The 17,964-nt window shown below is 56.3% G+C and overlaps 12 protein-coding genes across 12 annotated transcripts; 7 read left to right on the top strand and 5 right to left on the bottom strand.

Annotated features, from left to right (window-relative positions):
- Positions 1-1,798: 1,798 nt before the first annotated feature.
- KRP23_579 (uncharacterized protein) lies at positions 1,799-2,580 on the top strand (the record flags this gene model as incomplete). Its single annotated transcript, XM_067890673.1, has 3 exons — positions 1,799-1,950; positions 2,020-2,131; positions 2,203-2,580. The coding sequence occupies 3 exons, from the start codon at positions 1,799-1,801 to the stop codon at positions 2,578-2,580; spliced, it is 642 nt and encodes a 213-aa protein (XP_067751141.1).
- A 151-nt stretch (positions 2,581-2,731) lies between these two features.
- KRP23_580 (AP-3 complex subunit delta-1) lies at positions 2,732-6,007 on the bottom strand (the record flags this gene model as incomplete). Its single annotated transcript, XM_067890684.1, has 4 exons — positions 2,732-3,193; positions 3,268-3,378; positions 3,451-3,516; positions 3,584-6,007. The coding sequence occupies 4 exons, from the start codon at positions 6,005-6,007 to the stop codon at positions 2,732-2,734; spliced, it is 3,063 nt and encodes a 1,020-aa protein (XP_067751142.1).
- A 377-nt stretch (positions 6,008-6,384) lies between these two features.
- On the bottom strand, positions 6,385-6,785 carry KRP23_581 (Immediate early response 3-interacting protein 1; the record flags this gene model as incomplete). Its single annotated transcript, XM_067890696.1, has 3 exons — positions 6,385-6,440; positions 6,550-6,636; positions 6,698-6,785. 3 exons carry the CDS (start codon positions 6,783-6,785, stop codon positions 6,385-6,387), a joined length of 231 nt encoding a protein of 76 aa, XP_067751143.1.
- A 168-nt stretch (positions 6,786-6,953) lies between these two features.
- Positions 6,954-7,982, top strand: KRP23_582 (Glutaminyl-peptide cyclotransferase; the record flags this gene model as incomplete). The annotated part of the gene is made up of 1 exon (XM_067890708.1): positions 6,954-7,982. The coding sequence occupies one exon, from the start codon at positions 6,954-6,956 to the stop codon at positions 7,980-7,982; it is 1,029 nt and encodes a 342-aa protein (XP_067751144.1).
- Positions 7,983-8,135: 153 nt separating this feature from the next.
- Positions 8,136-8,453, bottom strand: KRP23_583 (Sm-like protein LSM7; the record flags this gene model as incomplete). The annotated part of the gene is made up of 1 exon (XM_067890719.1): positions 8,136-8,453. The coding sequence occupies one exon, from the start codon at positions 8,451-8,453 to the stop codon at positions 8,136-8,138; it is 318 nt and encodes a 105-aa protein (XP_067751145.1).
- Positions 8,454-8,555: 102 nt separating this feature from the next.
- KRP23_584 (COMM domain-containing protein 2) lies at positions 8,556-9,556 on the top strand (the record flags this gene model as incomplete). Its single annotated transcript, XM_067890730.1, has 6 exons — positions 8,556-8,628; positions 8,707-8,787; positions 8,867-8,943; positions 9,008-9,088; positions 9,166-9,267; positions 9,341-9,556. 6 exons carry the CDS (start codon positions 8,556-8,558, stop codon positions 9,554-9,556), a joined length of 630 nt encoding a protein of 209 aa, XP_067751146.1.
- Positions 9,557-9,609: 53 nt separating this feature from the next.
- KRP23_585 (uncharacterized protein) lies at positions 9,610-9,953 on the bottom strand (the record flags this gene model as incomplete). The annotated part of the gene is made up of 2 exons (XM_067890741.1): positions 9,610-9,783; positions 9,843-9,953. The coding sequence occupies 2 exons, from the start codon at positions 9,951-9,953 to the stop codon at positions 9,610-9,612; spliced, it is 285 nt and encodes a 94-aa protein (XP_067751147.1).
- A 66-nt stretch (positions 9,954-10,019) lies between these two features.
- Positions 10,020-10,562, top strand: KRP23_586 (Aspartyl/glutamyl-tRNA(Asn/Gln) amidotransferase subunit C; the record flags this gene model as incomplete). The annotated part of the gene is made up of 2 exons (XM_067890752.1): positions 10,020-10,214; positions 10,278-10,562. 2 exons carry the CDS (start codon positions 10,020-10,022, stop codon positions 10,560-10,562), a joined length of 480 nt encoding a protein of 159 aa, XP_067751148.1.
- Positions 10,563-10,671: 109 nt separating this feature from the next.
- On the bottom strand, positions 10,672-11,364 carry KRP23_587 (Viral IAP-associated factor-like protein; the record flags this gene model as incomplete). Its single annotated transcript, XM_067890763.1, has 2 exons — positions 10,672-10,721; positions 10,791-11,364. The coding sequence occupies 2 exons, from the start codon at positions 11,362-11,364 to the stop codon at positions 10,672-10,674; spliced, it is 624 nt and encodes a 207-aa protein (XP_067751149.1).
- Positions 11,365-11,519: 155 nt separating this feature from the next.
- On the top strand, positions 11,520-14,591 carry KRP23_588 (WD repeat and HMG-box DNA-binding protein 1; the record flags this gene model as incomplete). The annotated part of the gene is made up of 1 exon (XM_067890774.1): positions 11,520-14,591. One exon carries the CDS (start codon positions 11,520-11,522, stop codon positions 14,589-14,591), a length of 3,072 nt encoding a protein of 1,023 aa, XP_067751150.1.
- Positions 14,592-15,376: 785 nt separating this feature from the next.
- Positions 15,377-16,251, top strand: KRP23_589 (uncharacterized protein; the record flags this gene model as incomplete). Its single annotated transcript, XM_067890785.1, has 2 exons — positions 15,377-16,162; positions 16,249-16,251. The coding sequence occupies 2 exons, from the start codon at positions 15,377-15,379 to the stop codon at positions 16,249-16,251; spliced, it is 789 nt and encodes a 262-aa protein (XP_067751151.1).
- Positions 16,252-16,333: 82 nt separating this feature from the next.
- On the top strand, positions 16,334-17,002 carry KRP23_590 (uncharacterized protein; the record flags this gene model as incomplete). Its single annotated transcript, XM_067890796.1, has 1 exon — positions 16,334-17,002. One exon carries the CDS (start codon positions 16,334-16,336, stop codon positions 17,000-17,002), a length of 669 nt encoding a protein of 222 aa, XP_067751152.1.
- Positions 17,003-17,964: the final 962 nt, after the last annotated feature.

Genomic DNA, 17,964 nt, shown 5'->3' on the forward strand with positions numbered 1-17,964 from the left:
CGTTGGCTGTACAAGTCACCGATTAAACCTGGCTGTGCGTGATTACTTGGGACCACACGACAATATTCTCGAGGAGGTGCAACAACTGATGCGCAAGCTGCGAACGCTGAAGCAAGCGTCGAAACTACGGTACTTATTATTCTCGTATTCTACTATTTTGTCTGTGGTACGGGGTGTACTAATATTTTGTAGTATAATATTACTATTTTAAAATAGTACCAAGACGTCTCTTGCTGCGGTACTTCGACAAGACACACGCTGGTTGTCAACCTTCTCGATGCTCAAGCGTTACTTTCTGCTCCGTGAGTTTATTTCGGCCGACGATGAGGAGCTGGGAGACTATCTTCCGTCTCGTACGGTACACCGCAAGCCCGATGTCCTGCTAACCAGCCTACGTGACGTTGAGTCCATCTCCAAGCGCCTACAAGCCACGGGGCTTACTTTGCTGGATGCGCGTGATCTGTCCGATGGCCTGCTGGAAATTCGACCGTCGTTTGCGAAGTATCTCGGTAAGAATGCTTGGTTTCGCATGTATTGTTATTGACTTACTGTTAATTTTGTATTATAATATGTACCCATGTATTAGCATCCGATGCGAACATCGGGCACTCCATCGTGTTTGAAGAGGCAGTGGTGAAGGTCTTGGCTGGCCAAACGCCGCTACTTACGGAGGATGAAGTGGCGCCTTTAGAGCCCTTCAAGTGGCAGCGCAGCTGCATTTTGGTTTCAGGTGTACCCCCTTCGACCAAGGAAGGGTTCGCTGAGCGGATCCTCAAGCGCCGCAAGGTGGCTGCCGATCCGTCCACCTACATGCTGCTGGGGGCGATACCACCAACCTCCAATGTGGTGGAGCGCCTCTTTAGCGTGGCTCGTGCCGTTTTGCGCTACGAGCGTCATCGCTTGTCTCACTTGATGCTAGAGATGATTCTCTTTTTGAAGGTGAACAATTGTCTGTGGGATGTGGCGACTGTCGAGCAGTGCATGTAGGAGATGAACTTGACGAACACTATTGCAGTAATTTACTGCTCTAACTCTTGGATTGCAGTTATTTATTTCCTTCCTATTGTCCTGACAAACAAGATACGTATTTCCTTGCTCGTGCTGCAATAAAAAAATAAAAAAATATCGAATTTTCGGGATGCCTGCCCAGCACATGTTCCTGCCGATGCAGCTTCGGCATCCCTGTTGCGAATGAGATCTCATACAAAGCGGCCAAAGGAACTAATGTAGAGAACGTTTGCGACGAAATTATAATTTTATGGCTTACATTGTGGCAAAACGAACTCGTTGTTGACGACGGTCCACTTGTTGTGGACCATGAAGCTGGCCACGCGTCCAGTCTTGATCGGGATCCCTGGCGTCCTTGAACTTGTGTAGCCACGACAAGTTTTACGCGAACCACAGCCTCCCCATAGCTTATAATAATGGAAAAAAACAAATGTCAATTTTTAGAGCCGCGGCATAAACCGACGCATAATCGTGGCATATTTTTTCAGAGGTTTTGGCAAAAAAAACGTTTGCCATAGAATTTTTTTTACAGTTTTGTCAAACTTGATAAACCCAATTTTGGGTTATTCACGCTTAACAAATAACCGATATCATGGCAGATAATTGTTCCTTTGGTTTTGGCCAGTCATTTTGCAACAAGACACGACACCAAGCGCCAGATCAGCAAGTGCGTCTCCCTCTCGACCTCCAGCCAACTCCGTACTATTGCAACCTCGCGCATCTACACGGAACCACCAGCGCCATCCACTTGCAATCCCTTTCATCCAAATCCCACCTTCAGAGACCCAGTATGGCGCCCGCAAAGCGATTGAATCTAAGCAAGTCGCGCGACGACGACGAGAGCTCCTCGGCCTCGTCCTCCGGCGACGAACAGGAACAGACGCAGCAGACGCAATCACCCCAGGGAGACGAGGAGTCCAGCTCCGATGAGGAATCCGACGAGTACGTGGTCTACTGGTTAATTACCAGCTTCATGCCTAATTACAACTTACCATGTTGTTGATGGTACAGAGAGTTCGAGATCCCGCCGGGCTTCGAGAGCGTCAAAGGCAGCGGTGCAGTGACCCGTGAGGCCGTGATCAATAACGACCACGAGCTCTGGTTCTTCAAGCTGCCCAAGAACGTACGTTGGGTCGCTGCAACCCAAAAGCCATCCTAGTGATTGACAAAGTGTGCATTTTGGTTCTGCTGTAGCTGGACGCGTCGGTGCTCGCCAACGTGACGATCAAGGTGGACGAAGGCAAGACGACAACGGCGGCTGGTGAGGTGCTGGCCAAGGTGACAGCTGGAGAGAGCGACAAGAAGTACCTGCTGCAGAGCGAGGACCGCATGCTCACGGACCAGCTCGTGAACGCGCTGCCGCTCGCCTCGGACCGTGCTCGCTTTGTGCTGGGCAAGCCGTTCTCACGCTGCTTCTCGCTCGTGGAAGACCACGCGGACGCCTCGCCGGTACCACAGAAGAAGACTCCTGAGGCTGCCACCGCGTCGCCGGCCGTGGAGAAGCGCAAAAAGAAGCACTCGACCGACAAGCACGAGAAGCACAAGTCCAAGAAAGCCAAACACAAGAAATAAAGACCTTGCGACGGAAACAATAGCGCAGCCCTCGATAGACCCCCACGAAGAATTCATCACCCACCTATTTGTCATTTTGTTCTTCTGACGCGGTTCGGCCGAGCCTCGACCTCGTCGAAAAGATAGTACCTGCAAACGAAGAGGTGGTCGTCTAAAAGAGCAGAAGCGGTGCATCTGCTGGCGGCGCCTCCTGACGTTTGGAGCTCTTGTCTTTCCTTTTCTTCTTGCCCTTCTCGGCCTCGCCGCCGTTTTTGCTCGAGCTCTTCTTGTGGCTTTTCTTCGCAGAGGAGCTCCGGTGATGGTGGCGGCTCTCCTGCACTTCAGCCTCTTCCTGGTCATCATCGCTGAAGCCGCCGATCAGCAGATCCTCCTGCTTTCGCGAGGATTTTTTGGACTTGGAACTCTTTGATGACGTCTCCTTTTTCTTCCGTTTCTTCTTGTCGTCATCCTCGCCGCGAGGAGCCTTCTTGTGCTTCGAGATCTTCTTTTTCGACTTCTTCTCCCCTTCCGTAGGCTTAGCAGACGGCGTCTGGCGATGGAACCACTGATCGGTCGGAACCTTCTCGTCTTCAGCCAGAGGAATGCTCAAGTCCACCGCAGACAAATCGGTCTCCTACCATTAAGAGATTAAGGGTAAGTGCGCCAAGACCGAAGAAATAAAGGAATAATCAACAAATGACAACGTACATCTCCACCCACTGAACCACGCTTCTTTCGAGAGCGCCGACGATCTTCGTCGCTTGAACGTGCACCCTCGGGCATCAACTCATCCTCCAGAATGTCACGTGACTTTGATTTCTGCGAAACACAAAAAACTGTTTGTCAGCATCGACCATTTCTCGACTTTGACAATCAATAACTGCATCGCACCTTCGACGCTTTCTTCTTCTTCCCGTTCGTGCTGGAGCCCAAAGCACCCATCATATCCGCAAAACCCTGCAATCAGCCCAAGACAAGTCATTAGAGACTGGTTCAGCAGTAACATATCACAATTTGCGCATACCGCGTTGACTCCCGCATCCGCTGAAGCTTTTGATCCAGCAGACAGATAAAAGGGGTCCTTGCGAAGTCGTTCCTGCTCGCGCACGTATTCGCGCTCCTTCCTTTCTTTCTCATCGGCAGAGTTTTCAGACTCTGATTCCGATTCTGAAGATGAAGACCCGTGGTGCTGACGCTGACGGTGGTGCTTGCTCCCAGGCTTCCTTTCGGGCGAGCCATCTCCAATGCCATTGTAGCCCCCACCAACGCCAGCGTGACCCTGGCTAACGAAGGAGACCTCAAGGTCATCTTCACTCGAAAACGCTGACACGTCACCACCTGATTCAAGAAACTTGGCTTCTGAATTACTCAGTGGCTCATCGAGATCCAGATCACCCGGCAGTGGAACCTTGCGCTGTGCCTTGACGCCGACCGGTGCCAATCGCTCTACGAAGAACGAGTTCAGCACATCAAGGCGCTTGGCGGGGTCCAGGGATGCGCTGCCGTCGAACGCGCGCTCAGTACGTTCTTGTGCGGTAAGAGCGCCAAGACCCATACCCAGTGCGAGCAAAAGCTGCTGCAAGGATACAGCACGCTCTTGCACCTCAATGTACTCGCTCTGAACAAATGCAGGCAGTCGTTCCATGATAACCGTAGCAATACGCTCCACCGTGGGATCATCTGCACGTTCAGCCATAGCAGTAAGGACCTTCAGAAGTGCCTGGATGAAGACAGTCTGCACATGACCAGGAAGAGTCGTCGTTCGGAGCTGCAGCATCTCGTCAGCGAGATCTTCTAATCGCTGAAGCTTGTCCTCCTCCGTTTCTCGATCTTCATCGTCTTCTTCATCCTCATCGTCCACGTCATCCAAAAACTCCATCACGTACTCACCGGTGATCCAGGCCGCCGCATAGTACACCTCCTGGAGAGTACCAGCTCCAGGACCACTGAGCGCCTCCTTCTCCATCAGCAGCTCAATCATGTTGTCCACCATAACACTACGCACGCTCTTCACACGAACCGCAATGTCCACAAGCTGCCGCGCCACCTCCACGCCATGCGAGCGCTTGGCAGGTTCTTCGTCAGTCACCTTCATCTTATGGTTACTGCTACTGCTAGCGTCAAGTATACTGCCCGATGACGGTGCTAATGACGACAGCGATGCGTCAACTGTAGCTGCGGTGTTGCCAGGGACACGAGCAAGCTGCACGAGCACGTGGATATACCAGTCGAAGTCGTGAATGTTGGCGTATTTGTTGACCGAACAAACGTGCAAAATGTGCGTGATGAGTTCATGACGGTAAGCACCATCAGCGCTCAGCGTCTGTCGCATGAGCTCACGGATAATAGGCGCTGCGTTGTCCGGATTTACCATGCCCGATAGCAGCTCCAACGCCCGCATCCGAATGGTAATATCGTCCACAGTCAGACACTCGACAATCAGCTCCTGGTGTTCCGTGACCACGTACGGGTGCGACTTCATCAAGTTGCCGAGTCCAACAAGACCCAAGTAGCGCAGGTTCTGGTCCGGGTCCTCAATGTAGCGGCGCAAGTGGTCATTGCAAAGTCTGACGACCGCCGCCACGTTGCGCGGCTGCGAGCCGTCGCTCTTCTTGGTGTACAGCAACGCCGTGGTGACGGTACTGATGCACTCGTACAGTAGCGACTTGGCCGGCGTATTCTGGATGACCGTCGCGAGTGGATCCAGCAGCTTGCGCGCGAGACGAGGCTCTTCCGGCACCAAGCTGGCCAGCAACTTGACGACCTTAATGAGCATCCAGTTGTTGGAGGACGTGGTGAGCAGTCGGAAGAACTGCGGGGCCAGCCCCAGGTAGTTCTTGGGCTTCTTGTTGGCCAGTTCACAAATGACATTCACTGCACAAGACACGACCGTGACGTCGGGCTCCTCCATCCTCTCCTTGAGTCTGTCAAACGACAGTCGCAATCCCTGCGGGTAGCGCAGGAACATCTTGAAGAGCACGAGCGTGGCCTTCTTCCGCACGTAGGGCTTGGGCGAGCCCATCATGGCCAGCACGTCGCCCAGCAGGTCCCTGGCCAGGTCCGTAGTGACGATGTTGGCCAGCACGTTGATGGCGAGACCCACCTCGTACTCGCTCGTGCTGCCGAACTCCTTCTTGAGCAGGTTGGTGCAGAGCAGCACCACGTCCGTGGACTGCGTGAAGCTCTGACACGCGGCATTGTAGCCGATGCGTTTGTGTGAGAAACGCTCGTAGCTCATGACCTCGACGACGTGGAAGGCAGCCCAGCACATGTCGTAGCCCAGCATGTGCAGGTACGTGAGCTTGCGCACAGCCTGCGCCTTGACGAACGGGTCAGTGTTGCGCAGCTCCGCCTTGATCTCCTGCAGCGCCTGCGAGATGTACACGCTCACATCGCCCTTGGTGGAGCGGATGCCCTTGACGAGGTCCTGCAGGTTCTTCTCGAACATGATTGCACACGATCCACGGGGTGGTGGCACGCGGGGGAGCGCGCGTTGGACAGCTGAGACGCGAGGCTTACAGTGGAGATGGAGCTCTGTGCTGGCGGAAGGCGGCGCGCAGAGAACAGAAGACGCCGAGTTGCAGGAGGACCCTCCAGGGGTGACGATGCGAATCAAGAGCCAAATTCGGATCGCAATCGAGGGGGGAACGAGCACAGAACCCGGGTCGACGGATTAAACTTGTCATTTGTAAGCAAACGGGTTTCAACCCGAAATCTTTACTCACAATTGGCAATAATAGGCAATAGAGACTTGCTTACGGATTGACATGGAAAAGAGCTGCGGATGCTGTATTGACTCTTGTGGCACTACATGTACAGACAGCTCTAGCCCATGACCAACTCGAGCAGAATCATGAGCGTGTTGATAATCATGAGCGGAACTGCAGGAAACGTATCAACAACAGACAGCAACCAGAGTCAGCTTAGCCATTCCACCAAGCGCGAGGTGCAGCAACTCCCGAGTCAATTGCCAACAGGTCGACCACGTACATCGTAGATACTGCACGGCGATGAGGAAGCCCACGATCTGGTTCTTGATCGTCAGGCCCTGCGACGAGTCCACCTTGTGCCAGCCATCTGCAGTCGCGGCGTCAGTCCACGCAATACAGGGATCAGGGTTATAGCAAGACGGACGTACGAGGACGCAGGAAGCGCTTCTCGTGCAGGATACACACGGCGTTCGTGAGCAGCAGGCTCGTGAGCACGAAGTTCCACAGCACGCCCATCGCAAACTGAAGACGTGGCGAAAATGATGTTTTGTTATAACACACAATCAGTACACAATCAGTACACAATACGTACACACACGACACACAAACCGTACACAACGTTAAGTGCAACTTGCTCCGGCTTGTTTCAATCATTGTGATAGACACATTCGCCACGAAGGAGAGATGGCTCGCAACCAGGTTTCCAGGCGTCCGAGGCGGCGCGATAGGGTCGATGCGGCGGTACAATCCAAGCAGCTCGAGCGCGCAGAGAGCGCACCACAGGAAGTCGGGATGCTGCCGCGTCTGCTCGTGCGCTTGGGTGTGGCTGCCGTCATCGTGGCGCTCGTTGTGCTGCTGACGTGGATGTCGACGCAGTCGACACCAAGTCGCGATCTGAGCCCGTCGGAGGAAGCTCGCGTCGAAGCGAGGGCCGAACGCCGAACTGCGGCTCGACCCACGGTCCAAATGCTGGCCAAGTATCCGCACGACGCCACGGCCTTCACGCAGGGCTTCACGGTCGTGAACAAGGACGACAAGAAGTTCTTCATTGAGTCCACGGGGTTGTTTGGCGAGTCGTGTGTGCGCCACGTGGATATTGAGAGCGGGAAGGTGTTGCAGCAGTATGATCTGCCTCAAGAGCTTTTTGGCGAGGGTGTGACGCTCGGTCCGAATGACGAGCTGGTCATGCTCACGTGGAAGAGCAAGACTGGCCTTGTATTCGACATGGAGGGCCCTCTGTTTGGCAAGGGTGGCAACGGAGGCGGCTTCTCACTGAAGCGCGAGTTCAACTACGACACAGTCACGGGCGAAGGTTGGGGCATCACCTACGATGGCGAGGACCTGGTTGTCTCGGACGGCTCATCGACCCTTCTGTTCTGGGACCCATCGACGATGAAGGAGGTGCGGCGCGTGGATGTCACGATCTACGACGGCACGCAGCAGATCTCCCAGATCAACGAACTCGAGTTTGCCAAGGGGTTTATCTACGCAAACGTGTGGTACCAACCTTACATCCTGAAGATCGACCCCAAGACTGGCGGGGTCGTCACCATGTTCGACTTGTCCAAGTTAGTCGCGGACGTCGGCGTCGACGTGACGTCGGGAGCTGTGCTCAACGGCATCGCCTACGACGAGGCCGAAGACGTCTTCTACGTCACTGGCAAGCTCTGGAGCGCTGTCTACAAGGTTCGCCTCATTGACCCCGTGCAGTAATTGCAGTCACGTCACTGTGCAAGACAATAGAGCAATTGCACGACCAGCAGAGCGAACAGGGATTTTGGTATCTTATCTAGCATAAGCTTCTGTGTCAACTGGTGTCTTCAATGGTAGGGAACTTTGCACTCGATCATCCATGTCTCCGCCTTCCTACGCCTCTTGCTGCAGGAATGGATTGGGGATTTCTGCCGTGCCGTCCACAGGCGACACGAGCATCACCGACGTGCCTCTGCACACCACGAGGCCCACTTTGCGCGTCTCGTCCGTGATCCGGTACTCGTCATTCGGGTCGCGCACGAACTCGACGCAGTCGTCCAGCACCAGGTTCACCAGCTGGTCATAGCCCTTGAGCGTGCCCGTCACCTCGCGCCCGCCGTGGAACTTGACGCGCACCTCCTGATCGATGTACTTGGCCAGGTCCAGGATCGGGTCCTTGCGGCTGCCGCCACTTGCGCCGTTCGCCGCCATCGTCTCCAATAGAATTGTTTTGGAAAGGGCATTACCGCCGCTGTCATTGGTCAAAATTTGGCAAGTATCAGCTTGGAATCAGACGAGCGGATCCATTTCGACATGAGCAGGAGCTTCGCCGCGGACGAGCGTGTGCTGGAAGCCGTGGCGCAGGCCAGCGATCTGTCTTCGGAGAGTAAGGCGTCGTATTGATATTCTATAGGTCAGAGAAGTTTGGAGGGCGACGCCCATTGACTGACGTGGCTGCGGGCAGATTTCGGGGCCGTGTGCAAGCTGGCGGTGCGTCTTTTCGGCTCGGAGAAGCAGAGCAAGCGGCGATTGACCCGCGCGGCGTGTACGGAAGCAAATGCAATTATGGCGCAGGGTTGGTACGGTCAGGTGTTTAATTTGATGTTGTGTGTTCCGCTACGCAGCGGTGTCGGGATGGGAGACGGAGCAGGTGGAGCAGGCCGTGCTTGCCATTGCCAAGATCCTCATGGACGGCGCCAAGGTGAACAACAAAGCTGGAGCTTGCAAAGAAGAAGGTGGTAGTGATTATGGTGCTGAATGTGCAGGCTGAAATGTCGGAGCATGCGTTTCGACTCGTGCTGAAGGGGATGGCGCTACCGGAGCACCATGTCGACGTTCTCGCACAGGTTAGGATTCGCCTGCATTCAAGAGGTGAAAGGGAGCGGCAATTCTTAACCTGTTGCTTTGCTCTTCATGCGTGCAGTTATATGAAGCTCACGTGAAAGACATTCGAGAGTGCGTCTCGCGTGAAACGGGTACAAGCGTCCCGCACTACCGCAATTTAGAGTGGCGAATCGACCTGGAGGTAAGGTCGTTTATCAATCACATGTGCGTCAACTGGAGGTGACGCGCTAATCCGCTTTTCTGCGTTGCTGCAGCTCGGCACGCGCTTCCACCGCAACAAGCCGAAGCCCATTGTGACGCTTCGTCTGGACACAGCCACACAAACCAGCACGTCCACCGTGCCCCTGCTCCACTCCACATGTCTTCGCGTAGACTACGACGGCCTGAAAATGATGCAGCGTCAGCTGGAGACCGCGTTGAAAGAGGTCGACTCGGTGCACTGTAGCCGCATTCAGCGCTATATGCACTGACCGATCGAAAGCCCAATCGCAACTACGAACGACAGACAGCATCAACAGTGCTCTCATTTCTCTGTCTTTCTGTCGGCTAGGTACTGCTCTTTCGTCTTGGAGAAGGCCGTGACCTGGTCCAGCTGCTGCTTGGTCTCGCTGGAGATGCCGTCCTTCTGCAGCAACAGCTCCGCGAACTTGGCCTGCCGCTTCTTCCTGGTCTCCACGTCCGGCTTAATATTTGCTTCCTGCTCGGCAGCCAACGTCAGCACCAATAACTCAGCCTCAGCTCATGAGTGATACGCACCAGGTCGCGACGGATCTCCTCGTCGGATTTGGGGTCCCAGTAAGCGTAGCACAGCGCGATGGGGATGCCAAAGCGCAGCGAGTAGTCGATCATCATCTTGGGCACCTTCATGCTGTCTGGTCAGGGACAATAAAACGAACTTAAGGTTTGTATCCGCACAATTCAATAGAGACCATCATGCGAGCATCTGTGGCGTCGGCTCGTCGTGCACTCCGAGCGACTTCTGTGCGATGCTTGAGCTCTGCAGCTTCACTACCGGAAGGTCTTCGGGAGATTTCCAGTGTCCCGCGTACGCCCTCCTGGTCGCTGAAGGAGCTGCACCAGGATGGGGCTCAGCTGGATGCCGCAGCTACTGTGCTGACGGAGGAGAAGGTTTGATGCAGTAGTTGCAGTGGTGTTAATAATGGGAGCTGACCGGTGTATCTGGTCTTGCAGCTTCGTGAGCTGGCGGAGTTGTGCCATCTGCACGTGGAGAACGAGAAACTCCCGGGGCTGCTCAAGGACGTCGAGTCCATTATTCAGTGCACCAAGACGATCCAGGCCATGACGCTCAACGAGAACATCGACGACGTGTACGCCAAGAGCGACTTTGACGCTGGTGTGGTGGCTCCTCTTCGGGAAGATGTTGTCACCGAAGGAGACTGCGCAGAGAAGGTGTTGGCAAACGCTGCAGAAAAGTCTGGCTACTACTTCAAGGTGCCCAAGGTGCTGCAGGACTAGCCGCGAGTCAGCAACAACAACAAGAGTAGAGGAAAAGAGACGTCGTGCTGGGCAAAATCTATAGTAAATGCACATGGGAAGCGCTCTCTCCTCCCTGCTACCAACAGAATCAGTCACCCGCCTTGAAGACGTCGGCCTTGGCCAGATACTCTTCCAAATCTGCAACAAAAGCACAAGCAATCAGTACTCTGCATCCAGTCACACAATGTAGCATTACAGCAGCCTCACCTTCGACCTTCATGTCGAGTCCATTGAGCTTGCGGATGCTCAGGAGCTGGTTCATGAGCGCGCCCTTGTGGTACATGAAGAGCGTGGGGCAATTCCGCGCCGGCCAGTTCTCGATGCAGGCCTGCGCCTGGATGCTCACAAATTTGACGTCGCGGTGCTTCTTGGCGACCTCGCGCAGCACGTGGTCCATGACTTTGCACTCCTCGAGTGCGCCGTCCCAGAGGTACGCCACGACCCAGTGATCGTTACTCCCCTCCGTCACCTCCTTGGTCCACTCGTCCTTGGCGATGGGCTGCACGTCGCCGAACTTGTTGCGCGACGCCTGCTCCATCATCTGCTGGATACGGCGCTCGCGGATGCGTGTCAGCTCGGCGTCATCGTCGTAGTCGTCGTCCAGCTCGTCCAGTTCGTCCAGAGTGGCGTACTCGCGCGGGTCCACCTGCTCCTCCTCTTCCTGTTCCTCCTCGTCCGGCACCTTGGTCTTGGGCGCCAGGATGCCCTTCTTCACCAGGATATCCTCCCACTCGGTCGTCTCGCCCGTAGGCGCGTAGTGCACGTTGCCGCGGTCGCCCATGATACAGTAGTAGCGTAGTACGTGGCTTCTTCCAGACTCCCCCGAGCACAAAATTTGAGCCCTCATAGGTTAAAATACATGTATGTATTATATAATTCCTAAGTACGTTTAATATTCCCCAAAAATGGCGGGAAGCTCACTATTCGACCATCAGGATGGAGTCCATGCGGGAAATGGCCGTGAACGTAAACGGCAAGGGCGCCATGCAGCTCGTGACGACGTTGCGGTCGCTCAAGGACGGACAGGTGCCTGCGGGCAGCGACGTGGTGTTCACGAGCGGCGAGGACGGCGTCTTGTACGTGACAGACCTGGCCACCGAGAGCTCCGTGTTCCAGACTGAGCTGTGCGACGGCTTCGTGTCCTCCTTCGCGCTCACGCCTGAGCAGAGCCATGTGCTCGTCGCGTCGGACGACGACAACACCGTGGCATCCTACAGCCTCCCGCCCGACTGCCAGCTGGACCAGCTGCTGCGCCGCTCCACCGTCGCCATCCGCCAGGTCGCGTGCTCGTCCCAGTTTGTCGCCATTGCGGACGAGGAGCCCGTGGTGCGTCTGCTACTGCGCAGCAATACAGAACAGGTGATCCTGGCTGAGGGTGCGACGGGCGCCATCAAGAGCGTGGCTATTGACCCGCAGGAAAAGTTCCTATGTGCCAGCAGTGAGGACGCCACGGTGCGCGTCTTCGCGCTGGACGCAGCAGCGCAACGCGCCACCGAAGTCAAGAGCTTCAAGGTCAAGCATGGAGATATCAAGAGCGACAACGTGCTACTGCGTTGCGCGTGGCAACCTGGTGATGCTGGTAAGTTGCTGGCCGTGCCCATGGACAAGGGTATCGTGGAGCTGTTCGAGAGAGAGACGTGGGCGCTCAAAGACAGACTGATGCTGCCCATTGGCAAGAGCACGGCGGCAGATGTGGACATCCTGACCTTCTCTCCGAATGGGCAGTACTTGGCAGCAGCCACATGCGCGAAGGAGGTGCTGGTGTGGGAGTTGGAGACGCAAACAGTACTGCGCTCGTTCAAGATCGACTACCCGGCGCTGGGTGTGCAGTTTGCTAACAAAAGTAACGCACTGGTGGTCTACCACATGGGCGGCAAGTTGGCTTTTGTGAAGGACGTGGTTCCGGCAGGACACACGCCTCCGCAGCACATGGTTGGACTACCCAGTGCAGCACCTACTAACGCATCAGCCAAGTCCTCGCAGTCGAGCAAAAAGCGCCTGAAGGCGTCGTCGTTTGTGGAGGAGGAGGCTGAAGTCGATGGACAGCACGACGCTGAGGATGAAGAGGAAGTTGTGTTTGGCGATGACAATGAGGCTCGTGTGGAGGCCATCAAGGCAAGCTTCGGCTTTGGCGCGGCTGCCAATGCCACTAATGATGGCCCAGTTGAAGACGAAGATATCTCGGTGTCGGCCCGGCCTTCAGCAAAGTCGTCGCACCAAGAGGTTTCTGCTCTACGCACCCTCATCGAGCCCTTCCAGCCTGGAAGTGTAATGGACTCTGCTGGACGTGCCACCAGCGCGACGTCGCTGCTGGCGTGGACCCCAGAGGGTGAGATCGAGGTGATCCGCGGCGCCAGTATGAGCGAAAACCTCGTGAAGGTAGAGTTCACTGACAAGTCTCGGCGTGGATTCAAGTTCAACGACAACTACATGTTCTCGATGGGATTCTTGGACGACTACGGGGCCATCTTTGCTGTCCCGCGGCGTGCGCGTGAAGATTGGGAGGACCTCGAAGCGGGCGTCGACGAAAGCGATGTCATCAGCAGCTTTGTTTTCTACCGCCCGTTCGAGTCTTGGGCCAGCAACAGCTCCTGGCACAAGACGCTGCCCGACGGCGAAGATGCTGAGTGCGTTGCCGCGGGTCGTGAGTTCTGCGCTGTAGCCACATCGCTACAAACTCTTCGCATCTACACCACGAGCGGTATCGACTACGCGCTGCTGCGTCTGCCTGGCCGTGTCGTGACTATGACGGCGAAGGAATCTCTGCTGGCCGTGGTGTACCAGGGACTGCACGGGCAGCTGCACTACCAGCTTCTTCGTATCCGGGTGGACTCGTCTCGCGAGCGCGTTGTGCTGGTTTCGAAGGGCGATCTGCCCATGACTCCGCCGCCGCGCGATGTCTTCGCGTCGCACAAGGAGAATGAAGCGATGCGCCAAGACGTATCCAACTGGTCAAAGCTCACGTGGCTTGGCTTCGATGACCGTCAGATCTTGTACTCGGTAGACTCGTTTGCGTGTGTGCAGGCGCTGTCGCCCAGCACAGGGTGGAACTGGTTCCCGATCGGGTGTGTGGGCAATACGCTGCAGAAAAAGCCCGAGGACCGTCATGGTGTCTTCACTTTGGGCGTAGTCAATGACTCGCTGTTGTACTTCCCGCTGGGGAAAGGTGCTCAGGCCCCAAAGCTGCGTGGCAACCACCGCCCCGTGCCCGGTACGTTCCTCCTGCGCACGGCGTCGTTCCCGAAGACGTCGAAGAAGAACGAGGACGCTTCAAATGGCCACATGTGGCAGAACGTGCGGCTGTGTGGACTGGAGGCAATCGCGAGCGAGGCGAACGCTGAGGGCGTGGCCAACCAAGTGGTCCACGAGCAGGCCGAGATGGACAAGGCACTTATCCTCATGATGAAGACCGCGTGCACGAACGACGAGCCTGCGCGCGTGCTGGACTTGGCCAAGTGCCTGCACCTCGAGAAGTCTCACCAGATTGCGCAGAAGCTGGCCATCCACTTCTCTCTGCGCCAACTACAGTCTCAGCTCTACGAGCTCTACCGTGTCAAGTTCGAGCAGCCTCGGCGTCTGGAGCAAGAAGCAATGATGCAAGCTTCGACTCAGCCGCGTCGACACCCTGTGGCCGCTCGCTCGTACACCCAAGAGGAAGAAATCCCCGAGCCGCGTGAGGTGGAGCCGCTTCGTCGGGCTCGCAGCATCCTGTCGCGACCTCCGTCCACTCCGCCTCGGGAGGACCACCACGACGAGGACACGGCCTCCGTTGACTCTGCAGAGACTCGTGAGACCCCGAGTTCTCCGAAGGCTGCGGCTGGTAGCAAGAGCAGCACCTCGCACGTCGAGCGGTCCGTGGCGCCGACGAACCCGTTCCTGAAGAAGCCCGCGGGGTCCGCGGCGTCGCCTTCTAGCAGCAAGAGCAAGAAGACGGGTCTGCAGCGGCTGGCTAAGTTCGCGTCGCCACCGCCGGCCAAGAAACAGCGCCGGTCAACTTGGAAGAAGTAGAGATCGGTCTCAAGAACTATAATATAGCCAGTGGTTGAAGGCGTTTACGTGGAGTGGGGTACCTGATGATGGCAGGTTACCCTGCCAAGAACATTATCGTAGTGACCTGGTACAGCTTCGACTTCGAAGATGAAGGCCAAGGATACACGACGACTGGATGGCAGCAAGTTGTTCCCCACAGTACTCGAAAATAGATGTACCCATCGCTTGGGTTCAACATGCACTTTCCGTACGTAGGGATGTAACCTCCTTTTTTGGTGGAGCTGCGACTGGCACCGGATGCCGCTTGCTCACTTGCACCGCGCACTTCCGAGTCTTCAACGTCGTACATCATTAACCACGTCAAGGAAGCATAGACCTCGATTACTTCAGCTCGATCAACCCAGGCAGGCAGGCAGTCGACCTCTCTATCGACGCGGCGTTGCAGACAAAAGGCAACGAGGTCAAGGCACACAAAGTGTAGCCATCATGGCGTATTGTTCGGGACGGTACAGTACCACGTATCCACCGTGGCTCGACTTTTGCTGGATGGGCCGTGGTGATCATGGCCATTAGCAGTAACGTGGCCAATATAGTTTGGCAGGCGCTTGCTTGCTTCGCCTCGCCGCCGAGTGAACAAATCAGCGTGCTCCACCACGTGGCACTGGCACCACGTCGAAGCGAGCAGGCGGCAATGACGTGTTATAGTAGAAAATCCGCCCAACTGGGTGTTTCAACGCGCTCTCTGTTCGCCATGGGGGCTCCAGCAAGCCGCTCGGTGCAAACGCACACTTGTACGATCCCAGATGACGGGCAGGCTGGGCACTGCGGTTCGAGATATGCGTGAAGCTACTGGCCGCAACTTGGGTCATCGCATCGCTGGGTACATGCACTATCGATGCAACGTCAACCAGATTCCAGCGCTCGCATATGACAACTTTTCCAACCCACGCGGGCCTCACGATGACGACGCCTTGCAGCTCTGGCTCGGAGCGTCGGCCCATTCCCAAATTGACCGAGAGCTCACCACGTCGCCTCTGCGAGGCTCTGCATGGATGCCCCACGAACCTTCGACTGCAACGCGGATTCTGCCCCGCGGACGCTCCTGGCACAACAACGTGGACGACCGACTCACGCGCAAGCTCATGATGCTGCGGCTGCGACGGCTGCACCCGGTGCTCGCAGGGATCAAGTGCACGACCGCCGGCAGCATGGTGGTGCCGTCGCTGGTGCAGCGTCTCGAGTGGATGCTCTACAATGCCGCCCACTCGATGCATGAATACACACACGAGCAGTCCTTGGAGCGTCGAGTGCAGGCCCTCGTGACGCAGCTGGAGCCCAAGGGGGTCACTGATCAGAGACGTCAGGGACGTAGCAACAGCAAACGAGGTCGAGACGCGGACGACGGTCCCGCTAGGAAGCGGCCGAAGCACGCAACAGAGAGCGACAACTGCAGGACCAACGACAGGAGCGTGTTTCTGCTGGAGAACGACGACAACCTCGTAGCACTCGTGCTCAGCTTCCTGTCGGGACGGACGGTGCTGCGTCTTCGATGCGTGAACCGGTTCATGTGGGAGAACGCGCCCATGATGGTGAGTACGCTGCATCTCGAGACGCACGCGCCAGCTCTGCAGCATTTTTCCAGCGGTACACTCACAACTCTCCTGCTTCGATGCAGTAAACTCACGACTCTCGTGGTTACCAGCAAGCTCCGAGATTCCAACGACGTGGACGAAGCAGGCAGACAACCCACCGCTCGAACGATGGTACATCGTCGGCCTACTTTCGCTCGCCCATCTCGTCGAGACGGGAGACTCACGAACGGGTTCCTCGCAGGCGAGCTCATGCTCCGAGACATCACGCGTGCGTTCGAGCAGGGAGCGTGTCCGCAGCTGCAGGAGCTGGACGTCGGCTCACCTCTCGACTATTTCGCCGAGAGCGACGATGTACTCAATTGTCTGGGAGCCTTCGCGTCAGGCAGAAAGAGAGGAGTGGCTGGTCTCCGGTATCTGCGACTTGACTCGACGTACCTGGGCGACGCCCGTCTGAGTCGGCTGGCGGATGCGTTCGAGCAGGTTGCAGGCCTGAATTGCTTCGGCTCGTTGAAGACGCTGGTGCTGCGCAACAACTTCATTGGCGAGGCCGGCTGCCAGGCGTTGCTGCGCATGTTGCGCTGCGTACCAGCGCTGCGTGTGCTGGACGTGAGCGGGAACATCCTCACGGATCTGGACGCGCTCGCGCTCGCCGAATGGCTCTCAAGCAGAGTTGACGCTTCCAAGTCGACGCACTGCCGCCGAGTGCCGAGCTGCTGGAGACGCCGAGAAGCTCCAGCTGTCCAGCTGCGCACCCTGCTATTGCAGGACAACTTCATTGGCCAGGAAGGGCTGGAGGCGCTGTCAACAGCGCTCAATGCCCGGCTCATCCCGTCGTGAACGAGCAGTATTTAGGGTCGAACGAGAGATGCCAGAGTATCATTTGACCTGCTTCCTTACAGTGGGACCCCCTCGCGATTGGCGAGATAAACGAACAACTTGCGACCACCTGAACCCTGTCAGTTCTGATTCTCAGCACCGAAAAGGCGCTTTATCGGTTTGCACTGGAAATTACTTGCTGCGAGTCAGGATGCACGGCTTTTGCATCTCTAGGGAGCAGCCAGAAATATAGAATTACAAAACCCAACAAAGAAGATGAAAAATCCAGCAAAACATTTTACGAAACATTTACCAGCTCTTCGTCAGCCACTGCCGAGCGCCGCGGTCCACCCGATCCGCGGCACGGTCGGTATGTATCGGTCGTTCCGGGCGCTACCTCCTCGTCGCAGGATTCCTATGAAACGAGTGCACCCTCGGCACTCGTTCCGTGCATGCAGTGCCTCGGGATTTGACTGGGAGACATTTGACACCCGCGTTTCTCTGAATGCCTCGCCGCCGCGCATAAGCACCGGCGGATGAATACGCGCCCGCGAGGTATCCGCGGCGCCTGCAAGCCTCTACAGTATTATACCTGCGCTCGGCCTTTGCCGCTGGCAAACTTGCTGCAGAATCGGGTGACTCAGAGGTCTCCACTGTGCCGGCGTCGGAGTTGCACACTCCTGGAGGGTTCTGAATTCTGAAACGTATGTGGTAAAAATCTACATTCGCGATTCGGAGAGAGCGCGCATGGTCTCTGGTTATTCCGCACACACAACAAAGGTGGTCAAAATTTAATCACTGGAAGTATCCTCAGAAGAGCGCGGCGCAGAGCGGCTATGTCGCTCGCTGCCAATATGCCGGCGAAGCCATGTGCTCGGATGGCTTCGCTCAGGAACAGACAATTTTACACGAGACCAAGGCATCTGATACAGGCTCGGGCGTTGCGTCGACACCCAGCAGCCGAAGCTAGACAGGCTGCTTAG

The sequence above is a fragment of the Phytophthora ramorum genome, assembly GCF_020800215.1.
Source record: "Phytophthora ramorum isolate Pr-102 chromosome Unknown Phyram_PR-102_s0001, whole genome shotgun sequence".
NCBI classification, from domain to species: domain Eukaryota; phylum Oomycota; class Peronosporomycetes; order Peronosporales; family Peronosporaceae; genus Phytophthora; species Phytophthora ramorum.